General features: G+C 53.6%; 15 protein-coding genes across 15 annotated transcripts; 10 read left to right on the top strand and 5 right to left on the bottom strand.

The window, feature by feature from the left end:
• Positions 1–235: 235 nt before the first annotated feature.
• G647_08894 (methionine-tRNA ligase) lies at positions 236–2275 on the top strand (the record flags this gene model as incomplete). The annotated part of the gene is made up of 2 exons (XM_008733199.1): positions 236–313; positions 371–2275. The coding sequence occupies 2 exons, from the start codon at positions 236–238 to the stop codon at positions 2273–2275; spliced, it is 1983 nt and encodes a 660-aa protein (XP_008731421.1).
• Positions 2276–3920: 1645 nt separating this feature from the next.
• Positions 3921–5625, top strand: G647_08895 (uncharacterized protein; the record flags this gene model as incomplete). Its single annotated transcript, XM_008733200.1, has 2 exons — positions 3921–5204; positions 5263–5625. 2 exons carry the CDS (start codon positions 3921–3923, stop codon positions 5623–5625), a joined length of 1647 nt encoding a protein of 548 aa, XP_008731422.1.
• Positions 5626–5832: 207 nt separating this feature from the next.
• On the bottom strand, positions 5833–6861 carry G647_08896 (uncharacterized protein; the record flags this gene model as incomplete). Its single annotated transcript, XM_008733201.1, has 2 exons — positions 5833–6094; positions 6158–6861. 2 exons carry the CDS (start codon positions 6859–6861, stop codon positions 5833–5835), a joined length of 966 nt encoding a protein of 321 aa, XP_008731423.1.
• Positions 6862–7282: 421 nt separating this feature from the next.
• Positions 7283–8089, top strand: G647_08897 (uncharacterized protein; the record flags this gene model as incomplete). Its single annotated transcript, XM_008733202.1, has 1 exon — positions 7283–8089. One exon carries the CDS (start codon positions 7283–7285, stop codon positions 8087–8089), a length of 807 nt encoding a protein of 268 aa, XP_008731424.1.
• A 515-nt stretch (positions 8090–8604) lies between these two features.
• Positions 8605–9276, top strand: G647_08898 (uncharacterized protein; the record flags this gene model as incomplete). The annotated part of the gene is made up of 3 exons (XM_008733203.1): positions 8605–8799; positions 8955–9151; positions 9210–9276. 3 exons carry the CDS (start codon positions 8605–8607, stop codon positions 9274–9276), a joined length of 459 nt encoding a protein of 152 aa, XP_008731425.1.
• Positions 9277–9737: 461 nt separating this feature from the next.
• G647_08899 (uncharacterized protein) lies at positions 9738–11183 on the bottom strand (the record flags this gene model as incomplete). Its single annotated transcript, XM_008733204.1, has 1 exon — positions 9738–11183. One exon carries the CDS (start codon positions 11181–11183, stop codon positions 9738–9740), a length of 1446 nt encoding a protein of 481 aa, XP_008731426.1.
• Positions 11184–11444: 261 nt separating this feature from the next.
• On the top strand, positions 11445–11951 carry G647_08900 (uncharacterized protein; the record flags this gene model as incomplete). Its single annotated transcript, XM_008733205.1, has 2 exons — positions 11445–11651; positions 11703–11951. 2 exons carry the CDS (start codon positions 11445–11447, stop codon positions 11949–11951), a joined length of 456 nt encoding a protein of 151 aa, XP_008731427.1.
• Positions 11952–12303: 352 nt separating this feature from the next.
• On the top strand, positions 12304–13134 carry G647_08901 (uncharacterized protein; the record flags this gene model as incomplete). The annotated part of the gene is made up of 1 exon (XM_008733206.1): positions 12304–13134. The coding sequence occupies one exon, from the start codon at positions 12304–12306 to the stop codon at positions 13132–13134; it is 831 nt and encodes a 276-aa protein (XP_008731428.1).
• Positions 13135–13581: 447 nt separating this feature from the next.
• On the top strand, positions 13582–14155 carry G647_08902 (uncharacterized protein; the record flags this gene model as incomplete). The annotated part of the gene is made up of 2 exons (XM_008733207.1): positions 13582–13788; positions 13859–14155. 2 exons carry the CDS (start codon positions 13582–13584, stop codon positions 14153–14155), a joined length of 504 nt encoding a protein of 167 aa, XP_008731429.1.
• A 647-nt stretch (positions 14156–14802) lies between these two features.
• Positions 14803–16542, top strand: G647_08903 (uncharacterized protein; the record flags this gene model as incomplete). Its single annotated transcript, XM_008733208.1, has 3 exons — positions 14803–15035; positions 15094–16220; positions 16319–16542. The coding sequence occupies 3 exons, from the start codon at positions 14803–14805 to the stop codon at positions 16540–16542; spliced, it is 1584 nt and encodes a 527-aa protein (XP_008731430.1).
• An 808-nt stretch (positions 16543–17350) lies between these two features.
• On the bottom strand, positions 17351–18721 carry G647_08904 (uncharacterized protein; the record flags this gene model as incomplete). Its single annotated transcript, XM_008733209.1, has 1 exon — positions 17351–18721. One exon carries the CDS (start codon positions 18719–18721, stop codon positions 17351–17353), a length of 1371 nt encoding a protein of 456 aa, XP_008731431.1.
• A 1282-nt stretch (positions 18722–20003) lies between these two features.
• On the bottom strand, positions 20004–21049 carry G647_08905 (uncharacterized protein; the record flags this gene model as incomplete). Its single annotated transcript, XM_008733210.1, has 2 exons — positions 20004–20622; positions 20718–21049. 2 exons carry the CDS (start codon positions 21047–21049, stop codon positions 20004–20006), a joined length of 951 nt encoding a protein of 316 aa, XP_008731432.1.
• Positions 21050–21947: 898 nt separating this feature from the next.
• G647_08906 (uncharacterized protein) lies at positions 21948–22460 on the top strand (the record flags this gene model as incomplete). Its single annotated transcript, XM_008733211.1, has 1 exon — positions 21948–22460. One exon carries the CDS (start codon positions 21948–21950, stop codon positions 22458–22460), a length of 513 nt encoding a protein of 170 aa, XP_008731433.1.
• A 195-nt stretch (positions 22461–22655) lies between these two features.
• G647_08907 (uncharacterized protein) lies at positions 22656–24597 on the bottom strand (the record flags this gene model as incomplete). The annotated part of the gene is made up of 7 exons (XM_008733212.1): positions 22656–22859; positions 22909–23248; positions 23304–23682; positions 23759–24001; positions 24075–24206; positions 24262–24362; positions 24422–24597. 7 exons carry the CDS (start codon positions 24595–24597, stop codon positions 22656–22658), a joined length of 1575 nt encoding a protein of 524 aa, XP_008731434.1.
• A 1036-nt stretch (positions 24598–25633) lies between these two features.
• On the top strand, positions 25634–27469 carry G647_08908 (uncharacterized protein; the record flags this gene model as incomplete). The annotated part of the gene is made up of 3 exons (XM_008733213.1): positions 25634–25846; positions 25910–26339; positions 26391–27469. 3 exons carry the CDS (start codon positions 25634–25636, stop codon positions 27467–27469), a joined length of 1722 nt encoding a protein of 573 aa, XP_008731435.1.
• Positions 27470–27560: the final 91 nt, after the last annotated feature.

Genomic DNA, 27560 nt, shown 5'->3' on the forward strand with positions numbered 1-27560 from the left:
AACGCCGAGCAAAATCTCAGAAAAGAGGCTGAAAAATAAGCTTGAATTTTAGCGCCTCGGCGTTTGGCTGCGGGGAGATTTGTGACTCCTTTGCAAGCCGCTTTTGATATGTCCTAAGCCTGAGTCGCGCCCTACACATTTGACTCGGCAGGAAAACACCTGTGCTTGCAAGTTCTCAGTCTAAGCCTTCATCGTCTTCGCGATTCCCTCATCGACAATTACGAGACCGCCTCCCATGGACTCCGAGAAAATCCTGCCGCAAGATGGCAAGCGGAATATCCTCGTAACATCTGCTTTACCATATGTCAACAATGTAAGCGGTGCTCAAGGTTGTGCGTATTTCTGCAACTGACTTCGTCTGTCTTGTCAGGTTCCTCACTTGGGAAATATCGTCGGCAGTGTGCTTAGTGCCGATGTCTTTTCGCGATACAATAAGGCCCGTGGCCGGCCGACACTGTTCGTCTGCGGAACCGACGAGTACGGCACGGCCACCGAGACAAAAGCCCTAGAAGAAGGAGTTACTCCAGAAGAGCTGTGCGCAAAGTACAACAAGATCCATGCCGAGATTTACGAATGGTTTGAGCTGGGCTTCGATATCTTCGGTCGGACACCCACAAGGCAACACACTGAAATCTCACAAGATATTTTCTTGAAGCTCCACAGGAATGGCCACCTGACAGAACACACCAACAGTCAGCCATTCTGCGAAAAGCATGGGAAATTCTTGGCCGATCGTTTTGTCGAAGGCACGTGCCCCAAATGCGGCTACGACGATGCACGTGGTGACCAATGCGACAAGTGCGGCAGCCTGTTAGATCCTTTGGACTTGATCAATCCTCGGTGCAAAGTCGATGGCGCGACCCCTGTCACGAAAGAGACCAAGCACACCTACCTGCGCTTGGATGAGCTGCAACCGCGAGTCGAAGAGTGGTCGAAGCAGTCGATCGAAAAGGGCAGATGGTCTCGGAGTGCCAAAGTCATCACTGAGTCATGGCTGAAACAAGGTCTGAAAGAACGAGGCATCACTCGAGACTTGGCGTGGGGCGTGCCTGTGCCTCTCCCCGGCTACGAGCACAAGGTCTTCTACGTCTGGTTCGAGGCCTGCATCGGATACCCATCAATCACTGCAAATTATACCGAAGAGTGGCAGAAGTGGTGGAAGAATCCAGAGAATGTCCAGTTATATCAGTTCATGGGTAAGGACAATGTACCCTTCCATTCAGTTGTGTTCCCGGCCTGTCAGATCGGCACCAACGAGGAGTGGACCAAACTGCATCATCTGTCATCCACCGAGTACCTCAATTACGAGAACGGCAAATTCAGCAAGAGCCGCGGCGTGGGTGTGTTTGGAAACAACGCAAAGGAGACTGGTGTCCCTCCCGACGTCTGGAGATATTATCTGCTCAAGAACAGACCAGAGTCAGGTGATACTCAATTCGAGTGGCGGTCGTTCATCGATGGGAACAACTCGGAGCTCCTGGCCAAGCTGGGCAACTTTGCCAACCGAGTCATCAAGCTCGTCAACTCACCCAAGGCCTACGCCGGGGTCATCCCAGAGTTCGACCCCAACAATCTCCCCGCGTCGTTTAAAGAGCATCTCGCCGAAATCACCGAACTCTTGAAGCAATACCTCACAGAGATGGAGGCCGTGCATCTTCGAAATGGACTGCTCGTCGCCATGAAGATTGCAGAAGCTGGTAATGGCTTGATTCAAGCCCACCGGCTCGACAACGCACTTATTGCAAGTGATCCTGCTCTTGCAGCTGCCGTCGTGGGAACGGTTATCAACCTCATTTACCTCTGCTCGGCCATCTTCGAGCCCTATCTTCCGGCAACTGGAGCCTCAATACGCAAACAACTCGAGCTTGGTTTTCTGCAAATCCCGTCTGAGGAGGACATTGAAAATGGTTGGCTACCCACATACATCAAGCCAGGCCACAAGATCGGCAAGGCGGAATATTTGTTCTCCAAAATTGATGAAAAGAAGGCGGACGAATGGAGGGATTATTTTGGAGGAAACCAGGCGGAGCGCGAGAAAAAGAAGAAGGAAGAAGAAGCAGTTGCGGCGAAGAAAGCTGCCCAGAAAGAGAAGACCAAGGCAAAGAAGGCGGCTCAGAAAGCTGCGGCTGCGGCCGGGGGTGCAGGAGTCGAACAGAGTGCGAAAGGCGGGCAGGAAGGAAAGGCACTGGCTAACGGTGTGCCTGATGTCGGAGAGGATGCGGCAGTCGAGAAGGTCGTCGATGGTGTCGCACAGGTGACGATCCCGACGTCTTGAATGGCCCGCGTGATGTTAGTTTTTGGGTCCAAGGTCTAACGAAGAAATCGATGTCGTGATGCTATGAGATGTGTAACGATAGAGTGAACTGAAGAGATGCCGGCGGCACTTCAACGGCCAGTGCGGTCTAAGGATACAACAGCTTACGGTAGTGTTGTTGCGCACAGTAGTAGAGAAAAGAAAGACTGCGAGAACTGCAGCCAGCTCCGAGATCTACGCTTGCAACACGACTGAGGCTCTTCCAGAACGCACCACATCCCGTACATCATGCTTTAGCTATTTACTTTATACCTATTTGTCTTCTCCAGCCGACAGAGGCCAAGCATAGCCCTAAGTTAGGTACTAATTTAGTTGAAGGCCCAAGAGGACATAAGCGCAGAGAGGAAGTCCCTCTGCCAGTACTGATAACTGTGAAATCCAGTTTCGTCTACTGTAACAACGAATACCACGTCACAATATATTCTCCAAGAATGGTCGAGCCTCAGCCGCAGAGAGAATTGTTTGCATCTCCGTACATCACCTTATCAATATGCCGGATCATGTGCCTGGGTCGGTGAATTACTGCTCGGGAATCTACGAAATCAGCCGATACGTTCCCCCAAAGGACTTCAGCTTCGAGGTGCTCGAGAACAACCTCTCCACGGTGATGAGAATATTCTCATCGTGTTCTAGGACGTGTGGCTGCTGTACAAGCTCTACAAGCGCTCTGTCCTCTTGCGCGCCCTCATATACATACGCCGGCGATGATTGTGGAGTCTAATTGTCCGAAATGCCTGTCGGGTGGAAATCAACTTCAGGGGCGAAAACGCCGCAGATACGCTCCGTGATCAAATGATGCGGGCAATCCTAATTACAGCGATCAGGATTTGGTGTGATACCCTTCCTGTCACTCAATGGGGACGTTCACTAGATCAAGGTGAGCGAATGCTACCCTCACTCGGCCAGTCGTCAAGCCCAAGGATCGGGTAGTAGGTGTTGTACCTCTCCCGTAAGGCTTGCGCAGTCCGACGCGCACTACTCACCCACACAGGCGCGCCTCGCCTCGATAGTTCTCAGAGTCAGTAATCGCATTGAGATGAACCCCACAGTCCTCCCTGTCAGAAGATCAATCACGGCATCCACGACGAGAAGCCCAAGATACGTGACATCGCCGAGACTGCCACAGTCCCCGATCAGAGTCTCGTCAGGCTTATCAAAGTCCTTGTCGGCAACTCGAGTAAGGCTGCCGGAGAAGCCTTTAGTGCGGCCAAGTCCAACTATTGTTGAGAGAGCTTCATGCCCGGTGTTGGTGCAACCTCATTCTCTACAAGCTATTGGCAATCAATCGCTGCAGCGACCTCAACTCGGACAAAGCATTGCGGTCGATTGCGTCGTATCTCGGCGCGAGGCCGATCCTCAGACTCGGGAACTTTCTACTCAGAGGGCGAACTGGGGCCAGCATGAATCGCCTATCATCCAGACCAGAGATGAACCGACGAAGAATAAGGCTAATGCGACCAACAAGCCTACAACTGAAAATGTCGAAACGAAGCCGAAGCGGGGTGGAGAACCGCGCGAGATCTGGCGCCTCCTCAGGATAGCCCAACCGGAAATCCCAGCTATGAGTTTCGCCTTCTTCCTGCTCTTCATCAGTAGCGGGATCACCATGGCTGTACCCTTCAGCATCGGCAAGATCCTCGACTCAGCGACACGAGTGGACGGCACAGTCTTTGGAATGCAGCTGGAACATTTCTGTGTGGCCTTTTTGGCCATTCTGGCTGGGGGTGCGTGCGCCAGTTGCGGACAGATGGCCCTTCTCAAGATCATTGGCGAGCGTATCATCACCAAGCTCCGGAGCTCCCTGTACAAGCACACGTACGTGCAGAGTGCAGAGTTCTTCGATACTCACCGGGTCGGAGATCTGCTCAGCAGACTCGGCAACGACACCACCATGGTCGGAAGATCGATCACGGACAACCTATCCGACGGTCTGCGTTCACTCGCGTTTGCTACCACAGGGATGGGGATGATGACCTACATCAGCTACAAGCTCGTCGGTGTCCTGGCTCTCGCCTTCCCACCACTGGCAGCAGGGGCATTTCTCTACGGCCGTGCAGTCCGGGACTTGTCGCGTCGCATCCAAACAAACTTGGGCACGTTGACCAGAATAGCCGAAGAGCGGTTAGGAAATGTACGAACGAGCCAGACGTTCACGGGTGAGCGCCAAGAGGTCCGCCGATACAATCATCAAACGCGCGAGATCTTTAACCTGGCGAAACGGGAGGCGGTCATCTCGGCGGCCTTCTTCTCCACCTCGAGCTTCCTCGGGAATGCCACGTTCCTCGCATTACTTTACGTAGGGAACAGCATGGTCAGGTCTGGTTCCATCACCGTTGGAGATCTCACGACCTTTGTCATGTATACGGGCGTCGCTGGGGGTAGCCTTTTTGGACTATCAGCCGCATACTCGGACCTGATGAAGGGCATGGGAGCAGCCAGCAGGCTATTCGAGCTACAAGACCATCACCCGACCATCAGCCCGACGAAGGGGATGGCGGTGGAATCAGCACGTGGAACAATCCAATTCCACGACGTTGGCTTCGCATACCCGACTCGACCATCGACCCCGGCCTTCGATGGGTTATCTCTGAAGATCGGGCCAGGAAGTAACGTGGCTATAGTCGCTCCTTCAGGAGCTGGCAAGTCAACGGTGGCGAGCTTGCTCATGCGATTCTACGCGCTCGGTCGCGGAGCCATCACGATCAACGGCCACGACATCAGCAAGATGAATGCCAGGCAATGGCGCAGAAGAATCGGTCTGGTCGGGCAAGAGCCAGTCTTGTTTTCGGGCTCGATCGCCGAGAATGTTGCGTATGGAAAGACTGAGGCCACGAAGAGCAAGATTTGGGAAGCGTTGCGTCTGGCGAATTGTCACTTTGTCCACGACTTTGTGAGTTTGGCCGTTCCGAATGACCCTCGTGATAGCATACTGACTTGTTGGGTTTTAGCCTAATGGTGTAGACACGCTGGTGGGCGCACGTGGGGCGCAGCTGTCCGGTGGCCAGAAGCAACGCATTGCCATTGCTCGCGCTCTGCTCAAAGACCCTGACATCTTGATTCTGGACGAAGCCACTTCCGCGCTGGACGTCGAATCCGAGAAGCTCGTCAACCAAGCGTTGGAGCCACTTCGCCGAGGACAAAGTACCATCATCACCATCACTCATCGTCTCTCCACCATTCCACGCAGCGACACAATCATATGTCTTGGTGCCGACGGCAGAGTCGCACAGACGGGCACATACCATCAACTAATGGCTGACAAGGAAGGCGTTTTTGCAAAACTGGTGAAGCAGCAGATGAGTGAAAGGTAGAGTTCGTCATTGACAAGTAGAGCTGGAGGAGTCCAAAGGCTGCGTGGTCTTATCTTCCCTGGGGCTGTATATCTGTCAAAATAGAATGCATTGCCCTAGCGTGTGGGTCAAACAGTGGGATTTATGGGGTTACTGCTATCTGCTGTCGAACACTGCTGGACTATTCATGGGATCAGCGAGTATGCCAGCCATACAATCAAGAACTAACTATAGGTTCGCCATAATACCCGGTCGAATCGATTCTAACTTCTCAACGAGCTCGTCCCAGACCCGCTCTTGTGCCAATGCCCCTTCCGCACTCAGGACGAAATCGCTGGGAAGAGCGATTCTGCAATCCGAGAGATACTGGCCGTGAGACTCCGGGCCGGCCGAAGCAGCATGGACGAGCGTTCTGCTTCCGACTTCAGTGCTGCGGGCCAAAACAGCCTTGATGATGACCATGGCGAAACCAAGGTGTCGAGCGAGCTCGCTTGCAAGGAGTTAGCCAGAGAGCAGAGAGACCACTGTGGATATGGTTTGAGATAATACTCACGAGTGGCAGAGACCAGGATTCACGCAGTTCACAGTGACAGGGTATGAGCAGGAAGGATACCGCATCGCGAATGCTCGGACACAAAACACCCCGAGCAGCTTCGACACAGGATACCGCTCGGTCATGTTGGCCTGGCCCTTGTCGGCCAGCGTATTGAGGATTTGCCCCTTGGGCGCGGCCTTCTCGTGGAAATTGGTATGCCCATGCACTTCTGAAGACGTGATGGTCAATGTGGGCCTCGTGTTGAATTTGTGGGCTGTCTCTTTGAGCTTCGGCAGGACGAGCAGAACTAGGAGGAAGGTACTGATGAAGTTGACAGTGACCATCTCCTCGTTGTCGGCGACAGTGTTGAATGTCATCGTGGCAACACCCGCGTTGGCGAGGAAGATGTCGATTCGATCGAGCTCCTCCTTTGCTCGTTCGACGAAACCTTCGATGCTCTTGTAGTCGCCCATGTCTAATGGCCATACTTGAACCGTCCCTTTGGATCGACCCGTGGTTTTGATGATGTCGTCGGCAGCAGCTTGGCCCTTTTCGACATTGCGCACCGCCAGAATGATCCTCGATGCTCCTTGTCGCACAAAATGGCGGGCTGCTTCTTTTCCTAATCCGACATTGCTGCCGGTGACGACCACGGTCTTACCAAAATGAAATTGACTGGGGGTGGGAAGAGACTGGCACAGCTGGCTGTAGAGAAAGCCCATTGTTCCACAGGGCAGGATAGAGAAAGTCTCACTCGATGTGTCGTATGAGATGACAGGGAGTCAAGTGGTGGTAGCTGGAGAAGAGTCAAATGCCGCCGAAGACCTAAGTCGTCTTTCATTACAGACGATGAACCACCGACTCCGTGATCTGCAAAGCCTTATGGCCGAGTGGAAGTAGCCCAGCCGAGCTCACCGTCCGATCAACGCGTGTTGTTACAAATCGCCCGAGCTCCGAACCCTTGAGATGTATCCATCCTTCCGAGAATGCATCGGCTAAATCAGCCGTCGTCCGGTGCACCCATACAACAAGCTGCAGGACCCTGGTACTATATACTCTTCTTCAGGCAGTCACTGGGACGCGACATTCGGCGACAGGGAATGACCAAGTGGACTCACCCTCTCAACCGGATTTACCTCACCAATGGCACCCCCTTCATCAATCACCTCTTACGCCGTCCTAGGCTCGACCGGCAACTGCGGCTCTGCCCTGGTTCAGAATCTCCTCGAGCTACGGAATGTGAAAGTCAACGCCTACTGCCGCCAGCGCAGCAAACTCTATCGACTCATCCCCGCCACCATCGATAACAAAAGAGTCGAGGTGTTCGAGGGCTCCATCACCGATGTCGACCTCATCAGCGACTGCATCCGTGATTGCAAAACCGTCTTCATGGTGGTGACAACGAACGACAATATCCCCGGATGTCGTGTCAGCGAAGACCTCGCGCACTCGGTGATCGCTGCGCTGGAGAAGAGGAAGAAGACGGGCCCGCCAGGACTGGTCATGCCGAAGCTGGTCTTACTTTCGTCTGCCACCATCGACGACCACCTGGCGCGCAGAATGCCGTGGTGGTTCCGACCAGTCATGCTGACTGCCGCGTCCTACCTGTATGATGACCTACGACGGACCGAAGAGTTCCTGCGCGCCCAGTCGGATTGGGTTTCGACCGTCTTCATCAAGCCCGGCGGACTGTCCATCGATGTCAGGAGAGGCCACAAGCTCAGCCTGGACGAAGAGGATACCTTCATCTCGTACTACGATCTCGCGGGGGCCATGATGGAAGCAGCAGACGATCCCGAGGGACGGTACGATATGAAGAACGTGGGAGTGAAGAATGCAGGAAAGGGTGCCAAGTTTCCGTCGGGCACGCCGCGGACAATCTTGATGGGACTGCTGCGGCATTATTTCCCGTCTTTGCACCCTTACCTGCCTTCTGGTGGACCGCAATGATTCAGAAGGGCGGAATAGAGGGAAACTGAAATTGCTTGTGTCTATCTATGTAGTATTGATGAAGTCGCTCGTCCATAGCTATCTCTTCAAGAATACAAAGTGTTTTCACTGCGTGTGGATCATCTTGCCACGTACTAGCGAAATAATGTGTGATTCGAACGACACACATGATAGAACTGTGATGCGGACACACGCCCGTCAAGGCCGAAGTCGAATTTCTCGGAGCCGTAGACCCGAGCATCGGGGCTTATCGTGTGGGGCGTTCAGTCGGAGATGATCCATCCGTACGGGCAATTTACCTCATTCAGGCAATAATAATATCCCGAGCCTCGTCTCCTAGAGAGCAAAAGGCAATGACTTGGCAAGGTAGCCACAGATGCCCTCCGCAGGTCGTCGCAAGACTCAATACTTGCGCACTTCCCCAGCATCCGGTCCCCTTGGTCACGCCGTGAAGGGTTATTCTTCTCAACAGGTCACCAAAATCAGCAGCGGCGGTCATTGTTCAGCCTCAGAATATGGGCTCCATCGCCGAGCCAACAGTTCCAGAGCCAGAGGCAGCGTTGATGAAGAACAAATACCTCTGTCTCACCATCTGCGGCTACCGCAAGCCGGGCATGAGCGAGCAAGACTATCGCAATCACATGGTCAATGTCTCGGCGCCCCTGACCAAGGGACTTATGGTCAAATATGGAGTCAAGCGGTGGACGCAGGTCAGTACAACACATGCTTATCTAGTGGAATCACCGAACCCTCTATTCTATTGTTCATGGCCATGTCCATGCTATGCTCCGTTATGCTATGTTATGCTATTGCCTATTCCCCTTTATTTCTCTTCGCGGGCTGATCTTCTGTGGTTGTCACTCAGATCCACAACCAAAGCGCCACGCGTGCTCTGATGAGCCAATTGTTCGACCACCAAATGGCGAATGTGGCCGACTTTGACTGCTTCAGTCAGGTCGTCTTCGAGAGCATTGAGGATTACAAGCGCATGAAGCAAGATCCTTGGTACAAGGAGCATTTGGTTGGTGATCATGAGAAATTCGCCGACACGAAACGAAGCATGTGAGTGCACCCTCTTGGAGAAGTGGTCGACTCACTGACTGCATGGCTTGTGTGACAGGATGACGATAGGTTGGGTTGAGGAGTTCGTCAGGGATGGAGAAGTGGTTGATGGGTTTGGGAAATGAAGACCCTTCCAAATGTGTGAGACTATTTGCATCCGCGGATAGCGTTCATCTGAGACACGAAGTATTTCAGGAGTTGTTGGACGTTCCGCAGGTTTACGGATGGTCATATATCAACGGAAATATCTCGTCTGTATGAGCACCCGCGAGGGTATTTACATGGGGTTTGAACGCCTCTTGTATGCCCCTAAGACCACAAGACTAAAATGCAGGAGACGATGATTCAAGTTTTGTTCTTGCGTCGGTTTGGCTCTGTGATGAGGCGGCGAGGTCGGTGATTGCCTTGAATTGTACCATTACCTATTGGTGCCTGTGATCAACTATTCCGCGCAGATTCCAAGAGTACATCCAGAGAGGTGGGCAGAAACATCACGACGACGTTTTAACTTGTTGCTTCATTCAGATATGGCATCCCCGACTACCGAAAACGCCGAGAAACAAGGAACGGAATGAGCGGTTCTTCATTAAACCTTCACCTCGTCTCTGACCTTGGCCCACATAGGCTCGAAACCAGCACCCCAAACCCACTTCTTCTCACCCTCGACGTACATGACGGTGGAGTCGTAACAAAGCTGTGCAACCTTCAGCCACAAGTCGCCTTTGATAGGGAGGCTGCTGGCATGGGACTGCTCAAAGGGCGCGGCCACTTCTTGGCCGTTCTTGATGGCACGGACAAATTTGGCCACATGCCCATCATCGTGATGTCGGTTCAAGGCCTGATAGAGCTGGGGCCAACCCATGCCTTTGCTCAACGTGGGCTCGTAATCGACGATGAACTCATGGCGTAGCTCGGGCGCTGCGCTGGCTGCATACCACACCAAGTCTAGGCGGGCCTTCCATTCAACCATGCGAGCCTTGTCTGCGATAGGAATCCAGGACTGGCGGGCGAGGACTGTAACAAAGATTGAACTGGTCACGGCATGCATCAGGAAGAAGTCAATCTTGCGCTCTTTGCCTGGCTTGTGGCTCGCGGCGCACGACCATGCCGCACAGCTGATCATTTCGGCCGTGGCGCGCTCCACGTCTTCTTCGGTGGGATCAACCTGGAACTGTGCCGCCACGCGCACGATCTCGTCCATGGCGCGGCCAAGAACACCGTCACGCACCTTCCATGGTCCATCGGGCATGCGAGGAGCGGTACGAATAACGTCGTTGGCGCGCGTTTGGCGGTACATATCCATGAGAGGCTGACGTGCCACAGAACCTGCCTGGGCAAGCTTCTCGGCCTTCTGAAAGAAGACGTCAATGTACATCGGGTCGTGGCTGGCGGTTTGGGCCAGTCCTTCGGCCACGAGACCTGACAACCCAAACTCGACGCCAAATCCCAGGTGAATGAAGGGATGGTAGAGACCCTCGAAAAGCTGGGCCATCATCAAGTCACTTAGTGGCGTCCGCTTGAAGCAGTGCTCCAGGACGACTGCCTGCCAATCGCCTCCTTTCGCAGCAATCTCCTGTTCGAAGAATGCTAGGAAATTGGGGTACTGGTCGAGGATGTGCATGCGTTCGCGAAACTTGAGTGGATCGCTCATTTCCTGAACGGTCGGGAGGGAGACCGGCGGCATAGGACGTTGAATGGATTCACCGTCATCGTACGCCCTATGAAGCTCCTGCGGACCGCCACCCATGGCGAATGTGCTGAGGATAGCGTGTGGGATGTGGTTGTGCCCAGCCACGTCGCGGAAGTACATATGCCACTTCTCATGGTTCTTCTGCAATAGTTGGGCCACTATATCCACAGAGCCAGCAGGGTTGGCATCGATCCGAGCCAAACCCAGTGTATCATCGAAAGCCGCCGGCTGAAGCCTGATCGTATTTGGCGGAGCGTTGTCATCTTGGACGAAACCTTTCCCACTGAGCCCGGCTGCTGCGTACAGAACTTCAGTTGTGGATGATTCAATAAGAGAACCCATCGTGGATACTGCAGTGAGGATACAGACTGCATCTCAGTTGCAATGCTCCAGGGTGTGCGATGGTTTTGAAGAAAGGGTGGAACTGCGCTCTATCGGGTCATTTCCATCGAGAGAATCACCCGAGTGCCGCCCACGTCTACCCAACAATCCGCGACGGTCACATGGAACAGACCGATGCTATTGTGCTACATATATGTCCCATGGTGAGAACTATGAGAAAGAAATCGGTCGTCGACTTCCGCACTCTCACGTCGAGGCAACATGGCAACTTCGCCAGCAGTCCAAGCTGCCACTCTCAACAAATTCATCGAAGCATGGAGAGACCAAGACGTTGAAGGCACCGTGGCGCTCTGGTCAGATGATTTCTCGCAAACACTCCTCCCGTCATCCCTGGGTATGCCACCGAAACCGAGGGAGACTGCCGAAATTGTCTACAGCAGACTGACACAGAGTCTGACCAATTGGAAGGTTTGCTACCACTTTCCGTATCCAAGAGAGAGAAGCTGATGCACTCGATAGCTGGATGTGAAAGAAATCGTGCATGACGCTGCTCAGGGTACGGCTGCAGTGTACGCCACGTCTCTGGCGGACTTGCCCATGCCAGGCGAGAAATGGACGATGGATTACGCCGTCTTCATGTCGTTCGCGGAGGGTGGAACCAAGATCAGCCGGCTGAATGAGATGGTAGATACTTCAAACTTTCAGCAGCTCTTCCCCAAGCTGCAGAAGTACCTCATGGAGAAGAGCGCAGTGAATGGGACCAAGTAGCTACAATATTGCACTCCTGAAGCCTTGTCTCTGCCGGCTTTCGCCTCCACTGAAAGTGATGTGCCTTGTCTATGCTCCTTTTGTACTCGTCCAGTTCTAGACTATTGCGAGGCGTGCAACCGGACAATGTCATATCAAGATCACCGCACTTGGCGCAGGGTTAGATCGATCTCGGATGGAAAGAATAAGGCATCAGGAGGATTCGGACCTTTGGCTTGAATTGTCCCGGTTTGTCTCATGTCCAAATCCGACAAGACAATCTAATACAATATCCTTCCTTTGCAATCGACCTTGCCTCCCGTGCGTGTCGTCGTCGCAAAACACTCGAGACTGTGTTAACTGATACCAGAAGATGGTTGACACCAACACCTACGCGATCTTGGGTGCTACGGGTAATTGCGGCACTGCCTTGATCGACAACCTTCTGAGGCGGTCAGATGCCGTCGTGCATGCTTATTGCCGCTCCCGCACCAAGCTCTTGCGATCAGTGCCCGATCTGAAAGAAGATGGCAAGGTCAAAATCTTTGAAGGCAGCATTCAGGACGTGGAGCTGGTGGCCTCTTGTGTCTACAACTGTCGAGCGGTGTTTCTGGTTATTTCAACGAACGACAACATCCCGGGATGTCGGATGGCTCAGGACACCGCCACGACTGTCATCGATGCTCTCAAACTGCTCCGAAAACGAGAAATGGGCCGCCACAACGGCGGCGATCTCAACCAAGGTCCGATGACAATGCCGAAGCTGATCCTCCTCTCGTCGTCAACTATCGACAGTCACTTTTCTCGCCATATGCCATATCTATTACGATCCGTTCTCCTTTGCTCGGCATCTCATGTCTACCGAGACGTGGAAGAAGCGGAAAAGCTCATCCGTGCCGAAGACAAATGGATTACAGGAATCTACATGAAGCCGGGCGCATTATCGGTTGACAAGCAACGAGGCCACGCTGTGAGCTTGACCGATCAGGACGGCCCGGTGTCGTATCTTGATTTGGCAGCTGCAATGATTGAGGCGGTGGATGATGAGGGTGGACGCTACGACGGGCAGAACATCAGCGTGGTGAATACTAATGGCAGTGCCAAATTTCCCACTGGCACTCCAATGTGTATCTTGATGGGACTTTTGAGACACTTTTTCCCCACCCTACATGATTACTTACCGGGGAATTTAGGGCCTCGATAGCTGAGCGTTCATTCCTGACCTTGACGCTGTTGACCGAATGAGTATGGATTAAACTGGTGGTCAATGTGAAGCAAGGCAATAGACTAGTATAGCTACTAGAATCTTGACCATGATGAGCTTCGTCGTCCAGAGCGCCTACCACACACGATGAGCTGTGTGGTGTGACTTGCAAGGCACAAAATTCCGTCCCAGCATTGCCCGACACAACTCTCCCGACTCTCTTCGGAGCATAGTTTCTCTACTTGGCGTGCATCGGAATCGGCCTTATGCAGCCCCTGCGGTCGCCGGGGGTAGTGATGCCAGTAGTATATCCTCCGGACTGGTTCGTCTTATCTCCCGATGAGCCAGGTACTCGTACAAATCGTCCACATCGACGCAAAGCTCACTCCCAGACAAGTGTTTTTTAGTTAGTTCAGTCCATTCTCTTTCGTCCTCCAGTAGCACAACATGACATCTAAAGCTGAGATACAAGCCAATACCGTCCAGCGCTTCATCGAAGGTTGGCGGAAATACACACCCGAGGCATTCCTCGCCACCTGGTCCAGTGATTGTACGCAACAGACATTACCATTCGCTTCCGGCACACCCGTCCGCACTCGTCAGCATGTCGAACACTTGTTTCCCATCCTCATGACGGTTATGACCGAATTTGAAGTAAGTGCACAGACGTTCAAGATGCGCACGAGCGAGAGGAGGATGCGGCTGACATTTGCCTAACAATCAGCTTACCATTCATAACGTCATCCACGACGTCCCCCAGGGGCAGTCTGTCATCTATGCCCTCACCAAGGCAGAGTTGCCATTTGGGCCCTACCGTAACGAGCATGCTCTCTTCCTGTGGTTCAATGAGTGCCGCACCGAGATTGTGAAGATCGAGGAGATGTTCGACGCGGTTGTCATGAAGGAGGTCTTACCCAAGCTTGATCAGTATATAGCTCAGCAAAAGGCAGAAATGGCGGAAGCTCGAGGACTGCCACTAGAAGCGCAAAAGCCGGCAATCGCCACTTTTGTGAACCATTGACTGCCAGGCTCATTGAGAATCACGACAAGCCCATCTTGATCACGATCGAAGCAGATCCGCCATTTGTGGCGAGTGTAAATACTCCTAATATCACATGCAGCGTCCCACGGTCTCTATGAAGAATGCATTGTGAATGTGCTGGGACGAGGTCCTCATACTCGAGTCATAAGACAAGGATATCTCAATGCGTCTCTGTCCGTCAAGGCGCTGAAGTGGGTAACGCCTTCGTGCCTTGCGGCTCTCCGTAGTCCATGCCACGGCGGAGCATTGAGTCCCAATATTGTAAATTGCGGGCAATTCTCAACCAACTGGAGCCAATTCATTTCGCCCTCATCGACCTGAATCAGTTGTTCATCACTTCAATCGTCTCGCCATACTCTGGTTGCTAATCTCATACCGCGATAACGAGGCTAATCGCTCGAGAGGGGCCGCTCACGACGGCCATCCGTCTTATCGTAACCTCCCGAATGAGGTCTTCGGGTAATTGCATTTCAAATCGTCCGAACATTCACAGTTCCATGGCGAAGCAAGCGACTTGATACGGACCAAGGATATTGTCAATATAGCCTTTCGATATTTCAAGATGTTGCCGGCTCAACTTCTCTCCAGTTGCTGTTTCCTTATTCCGAGTTCATCCTTACTCCAGTATGAATTCAACTTTGGCAGATCCGAATGGCCTCCTGCTTGGTTCTACAGGCGAGACAGGCGAGTCAGGCTATGGGACGTCAACTTTGTCATACGGCGTGGCTGCTTTCGCCACAACTCTCTTGAGCCTGATAGCTATCGTATCCTATCAGCCTAGGGTTCATGAGAAGTCTCCAGCGTTTACACGTGACACTTCGCCTATTATCGGCTCCTTGGGGTTTCTTACTCGACAATGGTGAGTCCGAGGTGCACTATCGCAAGAGACTCGCTTGTGCTAAATCCACCTACCACAGGTCATTCTGGAAGTCGTCCACGGATGGTTTGACCAAGAACTTCAGCTTCTGGCTGGGGAGCCGACACGTGGTTGGCATCACTGGCCAAGCCGCTCGCCGGATGTTTTATGACAATCCCGACCTGTGTTTCGTCAGTCAGGCAATCATCCAGCCGTTTGGAGTCCATTTCTGGCCACCTGTACATGCCATCTTCAAGGCTGGCTTCCACAGCGGACACAATAATACCTTCTTCCTACGTCGCCTCATGGAATTGATGAAGACCGAGGAGCTCAAGAAGGTCCTCCCGAAGGCCTTGAGTGACGTCCACAATGATCTGGAAAATCTATTGAGCAATGGCAGAAAGTCAAGCGTAACGAGCGCGCCAGATATCTGGCGGACGGTGTTTAAGCAAAATGCCCGCTTGACGTTCTGTGACGAGGTCGTTGATGACGCGAAGCTCTTCGAACGGTGCGCAGAAGACGTCGGCACACTCCTCCACACATACAGCCACTACAACGTGCTGTTCAGCTGGTTGCCGGCGCCGTCGTATATCAAGCGCCGGCTGGCGCGCCGAGACCTCGTGCAACTGGTGACCCAGATGGTGAACAAGCGCATCAAGGAGAAGACTCCATCCAAGGACGACCCATTGCAAAGACTGATCAACAACCGCGACAACAAGGAACACATCATCGAATTCTTCGTCAGCATTCTCTTCATCTCCACCACCAACGGCCACGCCATCGCCGGCCAATTGCTGAACATCATGGCCATCCACCCCGAGTGGCAGGAGAAAATATACCAGGAAATCAAAGCCGCGGTACAGGCCCACGGCAAGTTTCAGGAAGGCACCTTGGCGGAAAAGCTCCGCCTTCTCCCTCTCGAGGCTTGGGAAACGTCGTTCCCGACCATCAACATGTGTCTCAAGGAGACCATTCGCATGTGGACCTCCTTCACCGTGACGCGGCTCAACACGTCGTCCAAACCGATTCCCATCCCCGATACCGACGAGGTGGTCCCGGCCAAGACCTTTGTCATCTACAACTCGACCGAAGTCAACTTTAGCGAAAAGTTGTACCCGAATCCCACCAAGTTCGACCCAGAGCGCTACAACGAGGACCGCGAGGAATTCAAAAAGGAGACCTACGGTTGTAAGTGTTTTGGTCTTCCTGCGTCCCTGCCTGTTCTGCTTTGTCTACCCTACTTACCTGTCATGCACTCCACTCTGACATATGTCAAACTTCTACAGTCCTCGGCTGGGGTCAAGGCTGCCACGCCTGTGTGGGCATGCGCTGGGCCAAGCTGCAGCAGACCATCATCGTCGCTACCGCCTTGGCCATGTACCAGTGGAGCAGCTGTGACGCGAACGGCGAACCCGATCCATATGTCAAACACCGCAGAATATTGGACTCGGACCACGCGTTCCATCTGCCTCCGGCTTATTGTAAAGTGGTGCCTAGAGAGGTGTGGTAGAGAGTGTGGTAGGGGAGATCGAATACAGTACAATGCGGTACATGCATCCATGCTTGCATGGCAGCTGTATATCAGCATCATCATCACGGAAAACCATGGAGGATCAAGAGCGGGACGGGAGGGACGGTGATGGCCATGGTTCAGCTCTGGAAGTCCAGTGTGGAGTATCAATGGAATGACGAGAATGATCGTGATGGCAATGCTTCAGCTTACGATAGTGCGTCGCGCGGCGGCGGACATAATCGACCATATCTCAAGATTATAGCCCTTTTGGATAAACAGAGACGTTGGGACGAAGCATTATGCCGATTAACATACGTAAAAGATCCAAACCTGATACTGGAATACTTGACCAATTGCTGTGAGTGCCCTCGGCTTCGGCTCCGGCTTCGACTTCGGCTTCGGCTTACCTCTCTGGTTAATAGCGTAAGAAGAACAACTGGTCAGCTTTGCGATGCACGTTGTGAACGAGACTTCGGAGACTTCGAGTGGAGAGGAAATGTTAACCCTATCAAACCTGCCTGTCAATTACAGGCCATCAACATGATGTGCGATGTAGTGGGTTTTGTCCTCTGCGTGTACATTGTGACTTCATGGTAACAATAATGCTGCATGCCCTGTACGAAACGGAAGGCGCCCGCCTGTCCAGCTTGGTAACCATTAGACCAGCCGTCCCGAGTCTACGACACGAAGATCCATGTCCATCCGAAGCCTACTTGAATACGACGAGGCTAAGACACATCTCCATCCAAAAGCGCCTCGACTTGATGGCCACTGACTGTACCAATCGCCGCCGACTCGACGACACTTAAGACCAATCTCCATCCAAAAAATCCTCGATGCGCTTCCCTTTCCGAGCATCTTCGCGAACCTCCTCAATGGTCCACGGCTTGAACAGATGCCCCGGCGGTAGATTCGTATTCTGGAACCTGTTCTTCTCCCGCCCAAGCACGACGTGTGCAAAAGCCTGTCCATACTTCTCATACACGTATTCCTCCGGGTCATGATGAAACAGCCATTTCGGGAACCGCACACGGATCTTGTCGGGATGGCGCTTGATATCGTCCATGTCCGCATCACCCAGCGCTTCGGCGTTGACAAAGGCCATCTTCTGCGCACAGCTGACGCGCTCGTACCGGAGGAGGTTGTAGATACGAGTGCCCGTCGGTACGCCTGTCACCCCGCCGCCGCCGCCGCCACTACCACCAGCCGCGCAGGAGAGCTGCAAGCACGCCGCGAGCGTCACGGCGTCTTCGATAGCTAGCGTACCTCCACTGGCCGAAGCGGGTAAGCTGCTGTGCGCCGCCTCGCCTACTTGGACCACATGGCCGCCTTTTGAAGTCCACTCGCGTCGCAAATTGCGCCAGAGAAGCGGCCAATGGATGATCCGGCCCTTAGGGGTCGCGGAGACGAGACCTACGATGGCGGGATCCCAATCCGGCAGCCGTTGAAGCACCTTGATGACTTCGCCGGCGTCGACGTCGGGCTTCCACGACTCGATCGGTTTGATGCCGCCCGTGTGCACGGTGCTGTCGCGCGGCGTGATCCCGTAGGCCGTGAACTCGGGAGACACGACCAGACCCATGTGAATACCCGGGCCGGTCCAGAACTCGTGCGAAATCTCGTTCCGAGCAATTGCAGCGCCCCACCTGTTTCTGAACGCGTCGTTCTGCAGGGCGAGTTCGGTGGGCATGGACGTTCGGTACACGGACATGCCGGCGGACTGGGTCGGTGCGTGGCAGCCCGCGATCAGAAGGGCCGACTTTGTCTTATTCGCATCGGCTGCGACCACCACGTCGGCGACTCGGATGGTGCCGCTCTTGGTAATCACGCCGCCCACTCTGGCCGTCTCGTCCTCGAAATAGCTTTCGACTTGTTGGCCGTACTCGACTCTCAGTTCCACTCGGGCGACCTGGCGCAGCAGCATTTGGAAAAACTTCCTCCGCACTTGATGCGGCGCTGTGACAGGGTGACCCTCTCGCTCTAGCATGTACTTTGGATCGTTGAATCCGAGCTGCGTGGGCCCGAGGATGAGCTCGCCGTCGTGCGTGTAGTATGACATGGTGCTGTCGTGTTGGTCTGCCTCGAGCTCGCGCATCATGTCGGGCCAGTGTCTGAACGTTGCAGTAGCTGATGGTCCGATGACGATGATGTCTCCTACAGGCCGATCGAGACTCATGATGTCAGTACTTCGAGTATTTCTCGCAGATCAAATGGTGATGGGGGGTGAGAGGGAGAAACCAACCCGCGTAGACCGGCCCATGACTTCGCTCTAGAATGCCTACCACGTTGTGCCCCCTCCGCCAGCATTCCAGAGCCGTCATCAAACCTGCGAGACCAGCACCAACAATCAACACATTGAGATCCGTCTTGGGATGTCGCTTTGGCAGCGTGCCTGGTTCCCACCTGTCTGGATCGAAGTCACACGGGTTGCCGTCCACAAAATAACCCGATCCGGGAGACCCTGGAGACCCTGGTGCGCCCAGCGACCCCAGTGAACCCATCGGGACTGGCTGTCAAGTTGTCTGTCTTGAGCAAGGGTCGCTGGATCTCGCTGTTGTTGAGTCTGCCACCAAAGATTGCGGCCAAAGTTGACTCTTGCGTCGAAGCTTGTGGTGAATGCTTACTCTCCTGACGACCGACCTGATGGTCAGGTAAATGCCACGCATAATAAAGACATGCTCGGGTTTGAGCCTGTCTCCGATTGGTCATCCCGACCAAGAAGACCGGCCGGAGGCAGGCCAGCGGAAGTCGAGATATCCCAATTGCCCGACATCCGATGGTCTCGGTCCCGAAGATCTCCAGATTATTTGGAACGTCTGTCGTAGAATCCAAAACTGTTGTCGCAGACATATCCTACTATCGGGAATTTGCTATTTGACTCTCGTTGTTGTTGGCGCGGGTTGTCACGGAGCTCGTATCAGGTCGTGCGGACTTCTCAGACGATGTTCGAGGAAAGGTGGAAGAATCGAGTCCGCAGGAAATAATCAATTACCCGACTTCCATCCGATGTCCATTTGACTCCTGAGTCTCGAGGTCGGTCATCGTCAATTGCAGGATCAAAGCAAAGCCTGGAGACCTGATCATTGCGAGATAGGCCTGCAGCAATAATGTATCCTATATAGCTTCATCTGAGTTGTTCTCAGACGACGACAGAGGAGGCAATGAATGTTCAGTGAACTAATAGTGGTCAATTGCAGTTGGTGTTGTGCGATTAATTTAATCATCTGTGCGAGCACGCAAGATGAAGGTGGCAGCGTCAATGCCGAGCTTGGAACACACGGCTTCTACGACGTTACCACGGCTAGCAACGATTACAGTGCTGCACGAACCGTCGTCTTGCTAAGCCTCGGCAAAAGAAAGCGAAGAAAGGGTAGAGCGGAGAATTTGTCATTGTGCCACTATAATAAGAGACTGACTCGAGTCCCAGATATCTATCTGCTCAAGATATCCCTACCAATTTACACCTCAATCGGCTCGTTCTCCCAGAACACAAGTGACCTAACCTCGATACTCTCTCTCGGCTCGAGTGCTTGGTCATCCGGGTGCGAGAAAGCAGAGTGGAGGGTCCGCCTCGATGACCCATCTGGAGCCTTGTTCGTGTCGAAGATCTGCAGCATCAAGACCTCATCCGGTGTCATGCCCGAAGCGTAGTACCAGGCGTGATTAGGATTGCTCGTTGCTGTCATCGACTGATAGCTCTTGGCCATCTTCTCGGCCGTATAGCTACCATAGTCTCTTGGGGCGCGCGTGTAGACGGGGACCAGGTCCTCATCAGGCACAGATCTCATGTCACACAAGGCCAGAGGATTCCTGCGGACGGGCTTGATAGGGCGCCAGACGTTGATGATCCCCCATCGGGTCTTGCTGAAGCGAGCCGCTTCCTCGGGGGAAAGGGTCTCATCAAAAAGTTGTTGCGCACCCAGAGGACCTTGATCGATGTGGGCAAAGTGTGCGGGCCCAATCTTGCCGACACGGGCGTCATCGGGAATCTGCTTCTCTTCGATCTCTTTCGTGATAGATTCCCATGGCGTGCGGCGGACAATGTGCGAGAAGATGCGAACGTCAGTGGCTCCAGTTCTGTACTTGAGCGTCAGTACCTGACCTCCAGACCGCTGTGGCCAACTTGAGTCGAGATACGTGGGAGCAAGGAAGGGGATGTGGGACAGTCTCACGTCTTCTTCAACAGGTCCGCGACCTCGGGAAAGGCCGTGCCCTTGATTCGGTCTTTGTCCAAGAACTCCTTCTCTTCACTGGTATGCTTGAGCAACTGGAAACCTTGTTCTGCCAAGCTGAATTGGTTCTCTTTTCCGCGAATGTCGTTGATGGTGACTGAAGCAGTGTCAAACTTGCGGCGATAGGATCCAGCCGTGCCCGGAATGACGGTGTTGAGCGTGCCACCCATGCCTGCAGGATGGTAGTTGATCGTCGTCTCAACATCGCCACCCATCTCGGGGACAGCTTTGGCGACAAGCGTAGCTGTCGTGGTAGTCGTAGTACTTGCCATGTTGTCGAGGATGCCGTGGACTAGGAGCGTATTGCTGTAGGCTCGAGTTCATGCGTTTGATCGTGTGTTTATATCCTTCATTCTTTCACCCGATCGTAATGCTCTGCACACAGTTACTCTAGACTCCGCTCTGTTCGGCTCGGGTCATTTACGTGGGATCTGGTGTCGGGTGATTTTGATGAACGACATTTGAGGCAGTCCGTCTCATACAAAAAGCATGTGGATGTCGAAGTCTACTGTTCCTGTCTCAGGTTGCCAATAATTTGCCCGAGTGAAAATCCAGAACCAATTTATCGGACGATTTCAGTTTGTTGTTGAGACATGGACGGCTGGGTTGGATTATGGGTATTGGGACAGCAGATCTTCCTTATCTCCAGACGCATTGTCAAGACTCGTCTCGACCGTCAGCTCCAACAGAAACAGGATGGGATAGACCTGGAATCGGTTCCATCTGCGAGGGACTTGCTCGGCTTGAATGTAGCTGTCTGATCGGCGTGGGAGGTGCTCAATCTCGCCTGTCATGGCAATGGAAAAAGGATTCGGGGCTGTTGTGGGAGACGAGCCGAACGCAGCTCGGGTCTTGGCACCGGCCGAGACTCGACAACGACATCCGCAACAACCAACGCAACCGCCGCCATCACTAGCCAAAACAACATCCACGAGTCGGCCGAGCACCCTCAGCATCATCGCAGCATACTTGTACAGCAGAAGCTCTTGACGTCATGAAGTTCCCCTTTACTGTGTCGCTGTTGTGCAGTGAGCCAAGCTTAGACGAGATGGTCGCATATAAACAACAACGTTTCCTTCTTCACCCCCCAACTCGTACGTAGGAAAGATCACAATAGCATTTGCCAAAGTCACAAGTCAATCCCCAGAATCAAAGAAGTCAAGAGACAACATGAACACCGTCTCAGTCGCTAAATTTGTCGGAGTCCCCGCTGCCCTGCTGCTCGGAGGATACCACCTCTCCCTCTCCCACAACATCATCCCGGTCTTGTACGGACAGCCTGCGTCCGTGGCCATCTCAGCCTTTTCGCCCATCTATATGACGGCACTCACCCAAGTCTTCCTCCCGGCGGGGTTCCTCAGTCTGACCTCCTTCGGCACCTTGACATACAAAGCCGAGAACACCACGGAGCGCTTTCTGTACGGGACGGCTGCCGCCATGATCGTGGGCTTCGGCGTGGTGACCAAATTTGTGATTGTGCCGGTGGCTGAGCGCCTCATGTTCTTTGAGGAGACTACGCCGCTGGAGAGCAAGTTCGGCAGCAATGACGAGGTGGTGAAGCTGTTGAAAGCATTCACGAGTCACAATTGGTTCCGTGTAATCTTTGCTCTCGGTGCTGGGCTGATCGCGTTGTACGCAGTCATGACGACTGTCGAGGAGAGAGCGCATAAGAGTCTCTTGTGATCTATTCAGCACAGTGAGGCAGATATCATACGGGAAGAGCATCTTGTCACGAGCCGGAAGGGGGATCGACTCTCACAAGACCGGGGTTCGGGTTGCATGCATGTACCATTGAATCAAGTCGGTCTCGGTCAAGGCAGCTGGGGATAAATTTCGAGTCATGAGCCAGCCAGAATCCAGAATCATAAACACCGATGCTCATGACCAGTCTCCATCCAACCCAGCGCCGATGTTTACATTGTTGAGAAGATCCATCCTGACCTGTTCGACCGTCCATGGCTTATGCGTGTGTCCCGGTGGGTAGTTGGTATTCTGGAGAGGAGATTTGCCATTGCTGATGACATGGAGGAAACCTTCGCCGTACTTCTTGTATGCATACTCTTCCGGGTCATGCTTCCAGACCTGTCTGAAGTTAGTCGGGCGACTTTTGTGGAGGAATGGCTCAGCTCACCCAGCTCGGGAACCTTGTGCGGATCAATTTGGGGTTTTCTGCAATGGCGTTCCAATCGGTAAAGTGGTGTTGCTGGGTGTTCACGAATGACATCTTCTGGGCGCAAGAGACGCGCTCGTAGCGGAGTCTGTTGTGGACCTTGGTGGCAATGGCCACGTTGTTGCGCCCAGCGACGTGCAAGCAGCTGGCGAGGGAGATGGCATCTTCCAAAGCCTGGGTGGCCCCATTGCCAGAAGCAGGGAGGAATGAATGCGCACTATCCCCCACCTGGACGATGCGACCGCCAGGAGAGGTCCATTCTTGAAGTAGGTCGCGCCATCTCAACTTCCAGTGGACGAGACTGCCATGGACGTATTAGCCTTTGGTGGGTCACCGGCATCAGTCATGACGCTTACCTCCCACGGGGTGTGGTCTTGAGCAGCGCACTGACGGCTGGATGCCAGCCTGGCGCTACTCGCTCCATCAAGCCAACGACTTCCTCGGGCTCAACACTGGCGTTCCAGGACTCTGTGCCATCAGGCGCATACTCATCCTTATGTGTCAAGCCCCAGACTATCATGTCGTTGCTGACCATGGCTGACAAGTGAAGTCCGGCACCCAACCAAAACTGCCATTCCGGCACATCTCCTTGTTTGGTTGGCCACCGCTCCAGAACTTCACGGTCGTCCCTGGTGAAATCGGGTGAATAGCCCGCGCGGTAGATGGACTGGCCGCTGTCTTTTGGTTCGGGAGTATAGCCGGCGATCAACTTGCCAGAGTTGGTCTTGATGCCATCTAGTGCGAAATAGGCGGTCAGAATGTGAAAATTGCCTCGACAAGGATCAGAGTGGGCGGCTTTTTGTGGACGTACCAGCAGCAATCACAACATCTGCTTCCAATTTTTCGCCGCTTTCAAGCACCACACCGCCGAGTCCGACTGCTTCATCCTCGTAGTATTCAACGACGCGGCGGCCCCATGTGACGGGAATACCGCATCGTTTGACTTGACGGAGCAGCATGTTGAAGAATTTGATACGTCCTTGCATGAAGCCCACCCGTGGTCCTTTACGCCCCTCCAATGCCTCTGCATCATTGAATTCAGGCGGTCCGGGACCTACCATAGATCGGCCGTCAGCTTCCATCCCATCGGCTTGCTCTGGGGTATGAGTCTGGGGACAAGGACTTACCATAAATGCGATCGCCAGTGTTGTGCCAGTACGAGATGCCAGCATCGTACTGTTCCTCTTCAATCTCCTTGGACATCCGTGGCCAGTGTCGGTACACTGACATACAACTTGGCTGGAGACAGAACACGTCACCTTCGAATGCATCAGCCACGACAAATTCACCAGGAGGGCATAACAGTTCCTTTACCGGTATTCACCGGTGCATAGGCCCGATCAATCAGCTGGACCGTGCAGCCTTTTCGCCAGCATTCCAGAGCTGACATGAGACCTCCTGGCCCGCATCCAACACTGCCATCGCATGAGTTCCAATCTGAACCGGCCAGTCACGCGGTCAATAGGACACATACATGAGCACCGTGATCCCACTGTCTGGATATCGCTCAACTTCTCCGGCTATTTCCGCGGAGGACAAGTCCTTAGTAGTCCCATTGGAATAGCCGAGCAGGCCAATCTTGTGCAACCCATTCTGGTGCTCCGTTTCGCCATCGTGGACGCCATTTGTTGTCTCTATGGCTGAAGGCATCTTCGATTGCGGTCTGTCATGTAATGCTGCCGCGTGAGACCCATCCCAGACTTAGGGGGTGGATACTGATCAAGTATTCTACAAATTCGAGGCTCATTTTGCGGACGTCGCTTCATTAATTGAGACTACGAGCGATTGCTCCGAGGTCGGGACATTCACCTTCATGGTTCCCGCATGCTCTCAAGCTGTGTACTTCGGCGCAATCGGGTATCAGTAACTGCATCGAAGCTGCCTTGGGCGAAAGGCCGGCTCAACGGACCGTGTTGCGGGATACAGCATGGGCCACAGGATTCTGCAGAACTTGCGGCCATTTCACTCGGACCGGAAAGGTCAGCACCTTGCACAGCTTGTCAGATAGTGGGAGAGGACGAAAATCAGAAGCGCGTGCAGAAAGCATTTGGTTGAACAATCATTGTCCGTAGTCTTTACGGTGGAGCATATTACCTTCAGTAGCAATGGGCTGCCTCACTGAATCCTGAGTCACTGCCATCCTCTGAAACTTTTCTCGACCATCTTGTAGAAGATCGGATGATCGAATGAGTGTCACTCGATCGGCGGACACTATCTAACATGCTCCAGGGTTGTGAACCTTGCGCCACGCAAGAGCCGGTGACAGCTATAATGTGGGCTCGGGTCTACAATCATGGCACGACCCGAAACTTCGGGCCTTGCTGGTGTTTGAGCACCCGAGATCAACCGTCTGCCTTCGGCCCTTTCCTGTTTCACCACCAAAAGATATGACCCGACATCGAATTGCTGGCTGAGAGTCCGTCTTCCTGAACTCGGATGGTGCTATGGCGCATGGCCCGAAGACTCCTCGCGATGTCAATGCTGCGATCTCGAGCATCTCCCTTTCCTTTCCAATCAACATTGACGTTGACGATCGCAGAAGTGCGAATGTGCTATTTATTGGCTTGATCGTGATTGTTCGTTTCTGATCCCGTTCTTATCCTCTCACGGACAGCGAGGCTTCAGATCACCTTTCTCGCCTTGACATTTTTCGAAGCCCTACAGCAAACCATCCCACGATCCAGCCATGGGTGTCGAAGAACCAACAGGCACCACCATGCAAGAGCAGCAGATCCAACACCAGCAGGTGTCCGCAAAATCGTCTGATGAGAGTCCGACGCTCGAAAAGCAACACGGTATAGCTATCGACTCAGCTTTCGAGGGCCGGGAATGGCCGGGCCCAGCACAAGTCGCTGCTGTCATGATCGCCATCTGCCTCTCCGTCTTCCTTGTCGCTTTGGTAAGAAAGATATTGTCTGGCTGTTGTCCCAGCTGCTCCCAAAGTGTCCCTGACCGAGTCTAGGACCGCACCATCATCGCCACCGCCATCCCCAAAATCACCGATCAGTTTCATTCGCTGGACGATGTCGGCTGGTACGGCAGCGGCTTCTTGCTCACCTCGTGCGCCCTCCTGCTCCCTGTCGGCCGTCTCATGACGTTTTACTCCCCCAAATGGGTGTTTCTGACCATCCTGGTCATCTTCGAAATTGGATCTGTCGTCTGTGGCGCCGCACCAAACTCTGATGCGTTCATCATCGGGCGGGCCATCGCTGGTATTGGCGGCGCAGGCATCATGACCGGCGGTACCGTGCTGTTGACATACACTATACCGCTGGCCAAGAGACCCAAATTCCAGGGCTTCATTGGCATTAGTTTCGGTCTTGCCAGTGTCGCTGGGCCCCTACTGGGAGGGGCTTTCACCAGCAACGTCACATGGCGATGGTGCTTTTACAGTACGAACCCCATATTGCTGCATGTGCCATATTACTGACCTGAACTTCCAGTCAATCTTCCGGTCGGCGCCGTCAGCATCATCTTCATCACCTTTATTCTCAAGTCCACACCACCTCCGGGCAAGAAAGATGTGTCATTCCTGCAGCATTTCTTCCAACTTGACCCTCTGGGCACCTTGTTCCTGATTCCGTCACTTGTCTGCCTGGTACTTGCCCTGCAATACGGTGGTACGGTTGATTCCTGGTCGAGCGGCCGGGTGATGGCTCTGCTTGTCGTCTTCGCCGTTCTTGCTCTGGGTTTTATCTTGGTCCAGATCTTCAACAAGAAGAACAGCATGGTTCCCCACGGCGTCATCAAGAACCGCGACATCCTTTCCGGCGCCCTCTACATGTTCTGCCACGGTGGCGCGTTGACAACTCTGGTCATCTATGTCCCCTTGTACTTCCAAGCCATCAAAGGCGTCAGCGCGGTGAAGTCTGGCGTGGATACATTCCCGATGATCCTCGCTCTGGTCCTGGGCATCATCATGGGCGGTGTGTTGACTGGAAAGATCGGCTACTACGCACCTATGGGCTACGTCTGCGTGGTCCTGGCGCCCATCGGGTGCGGATTGATTGCGACCTGGACACGAACCACCAATCATAGCAGGTGGATTGGTTACCAAGTCATCGCCGGCTACGGTCTGGGCATCGGATTTCAGTCACCCATGACGGCGGCTCAGACGGTCCTAGCCGATTCTCTTGTTCCGCTGGGCGTAGCTTGCATCCAATTTGCTCAGGTGATGGGTGCGACAGTCTTCGTTGCGGTCGCCCAGAATCTTCTTACCACTCGGTTAACGTCCGGCTTGGCGAAGATCCTCCCGAACTTCGATCCCAACGTCTTAGCAAACACTGGTGCCGTTGAATTGAGAGACCTGGTTCCGGCAGCTCAGTTGGATCAAGTCTTGGACATCTATATGCACGCCCTCCGTCAAGTCTTCTTCCTGTGTGCTGGGTTGGCGGCTGCCATCATCATCGGTGCCGCAGGCCTGTCATGGAAGAGCGTGAAGGTGGAGAAGCAGGAGCCGAAAAAGCAGGAAGAGGGATCAGAGAAGAGCAAGGACGAGGAGGCTCATTCCGGCGAAGAATAGGCCATGTGAATGGAGGTTGAGAGATGATGGCGTACGAATGAGAAAGACCGAAGGGGGTAATGCAACACCGGGAAGGACCAGGTGACAGGCG

Source organism: Cladophialophora carrionii (assembly GCF_000365165.1).
Source record: "Cladophialophora carrionii CBS 160.54 unplaced genomic scaffold supercont1.8, whole genome shotgun sequence".
Lineage (NCBI taxonomy): Eukaryota > Fungi > Ascomycota > Eurotiomycetes > Chaetothyriales > Herpotrichiellaceae > Cladophialophora > Cladophialophora carrionii.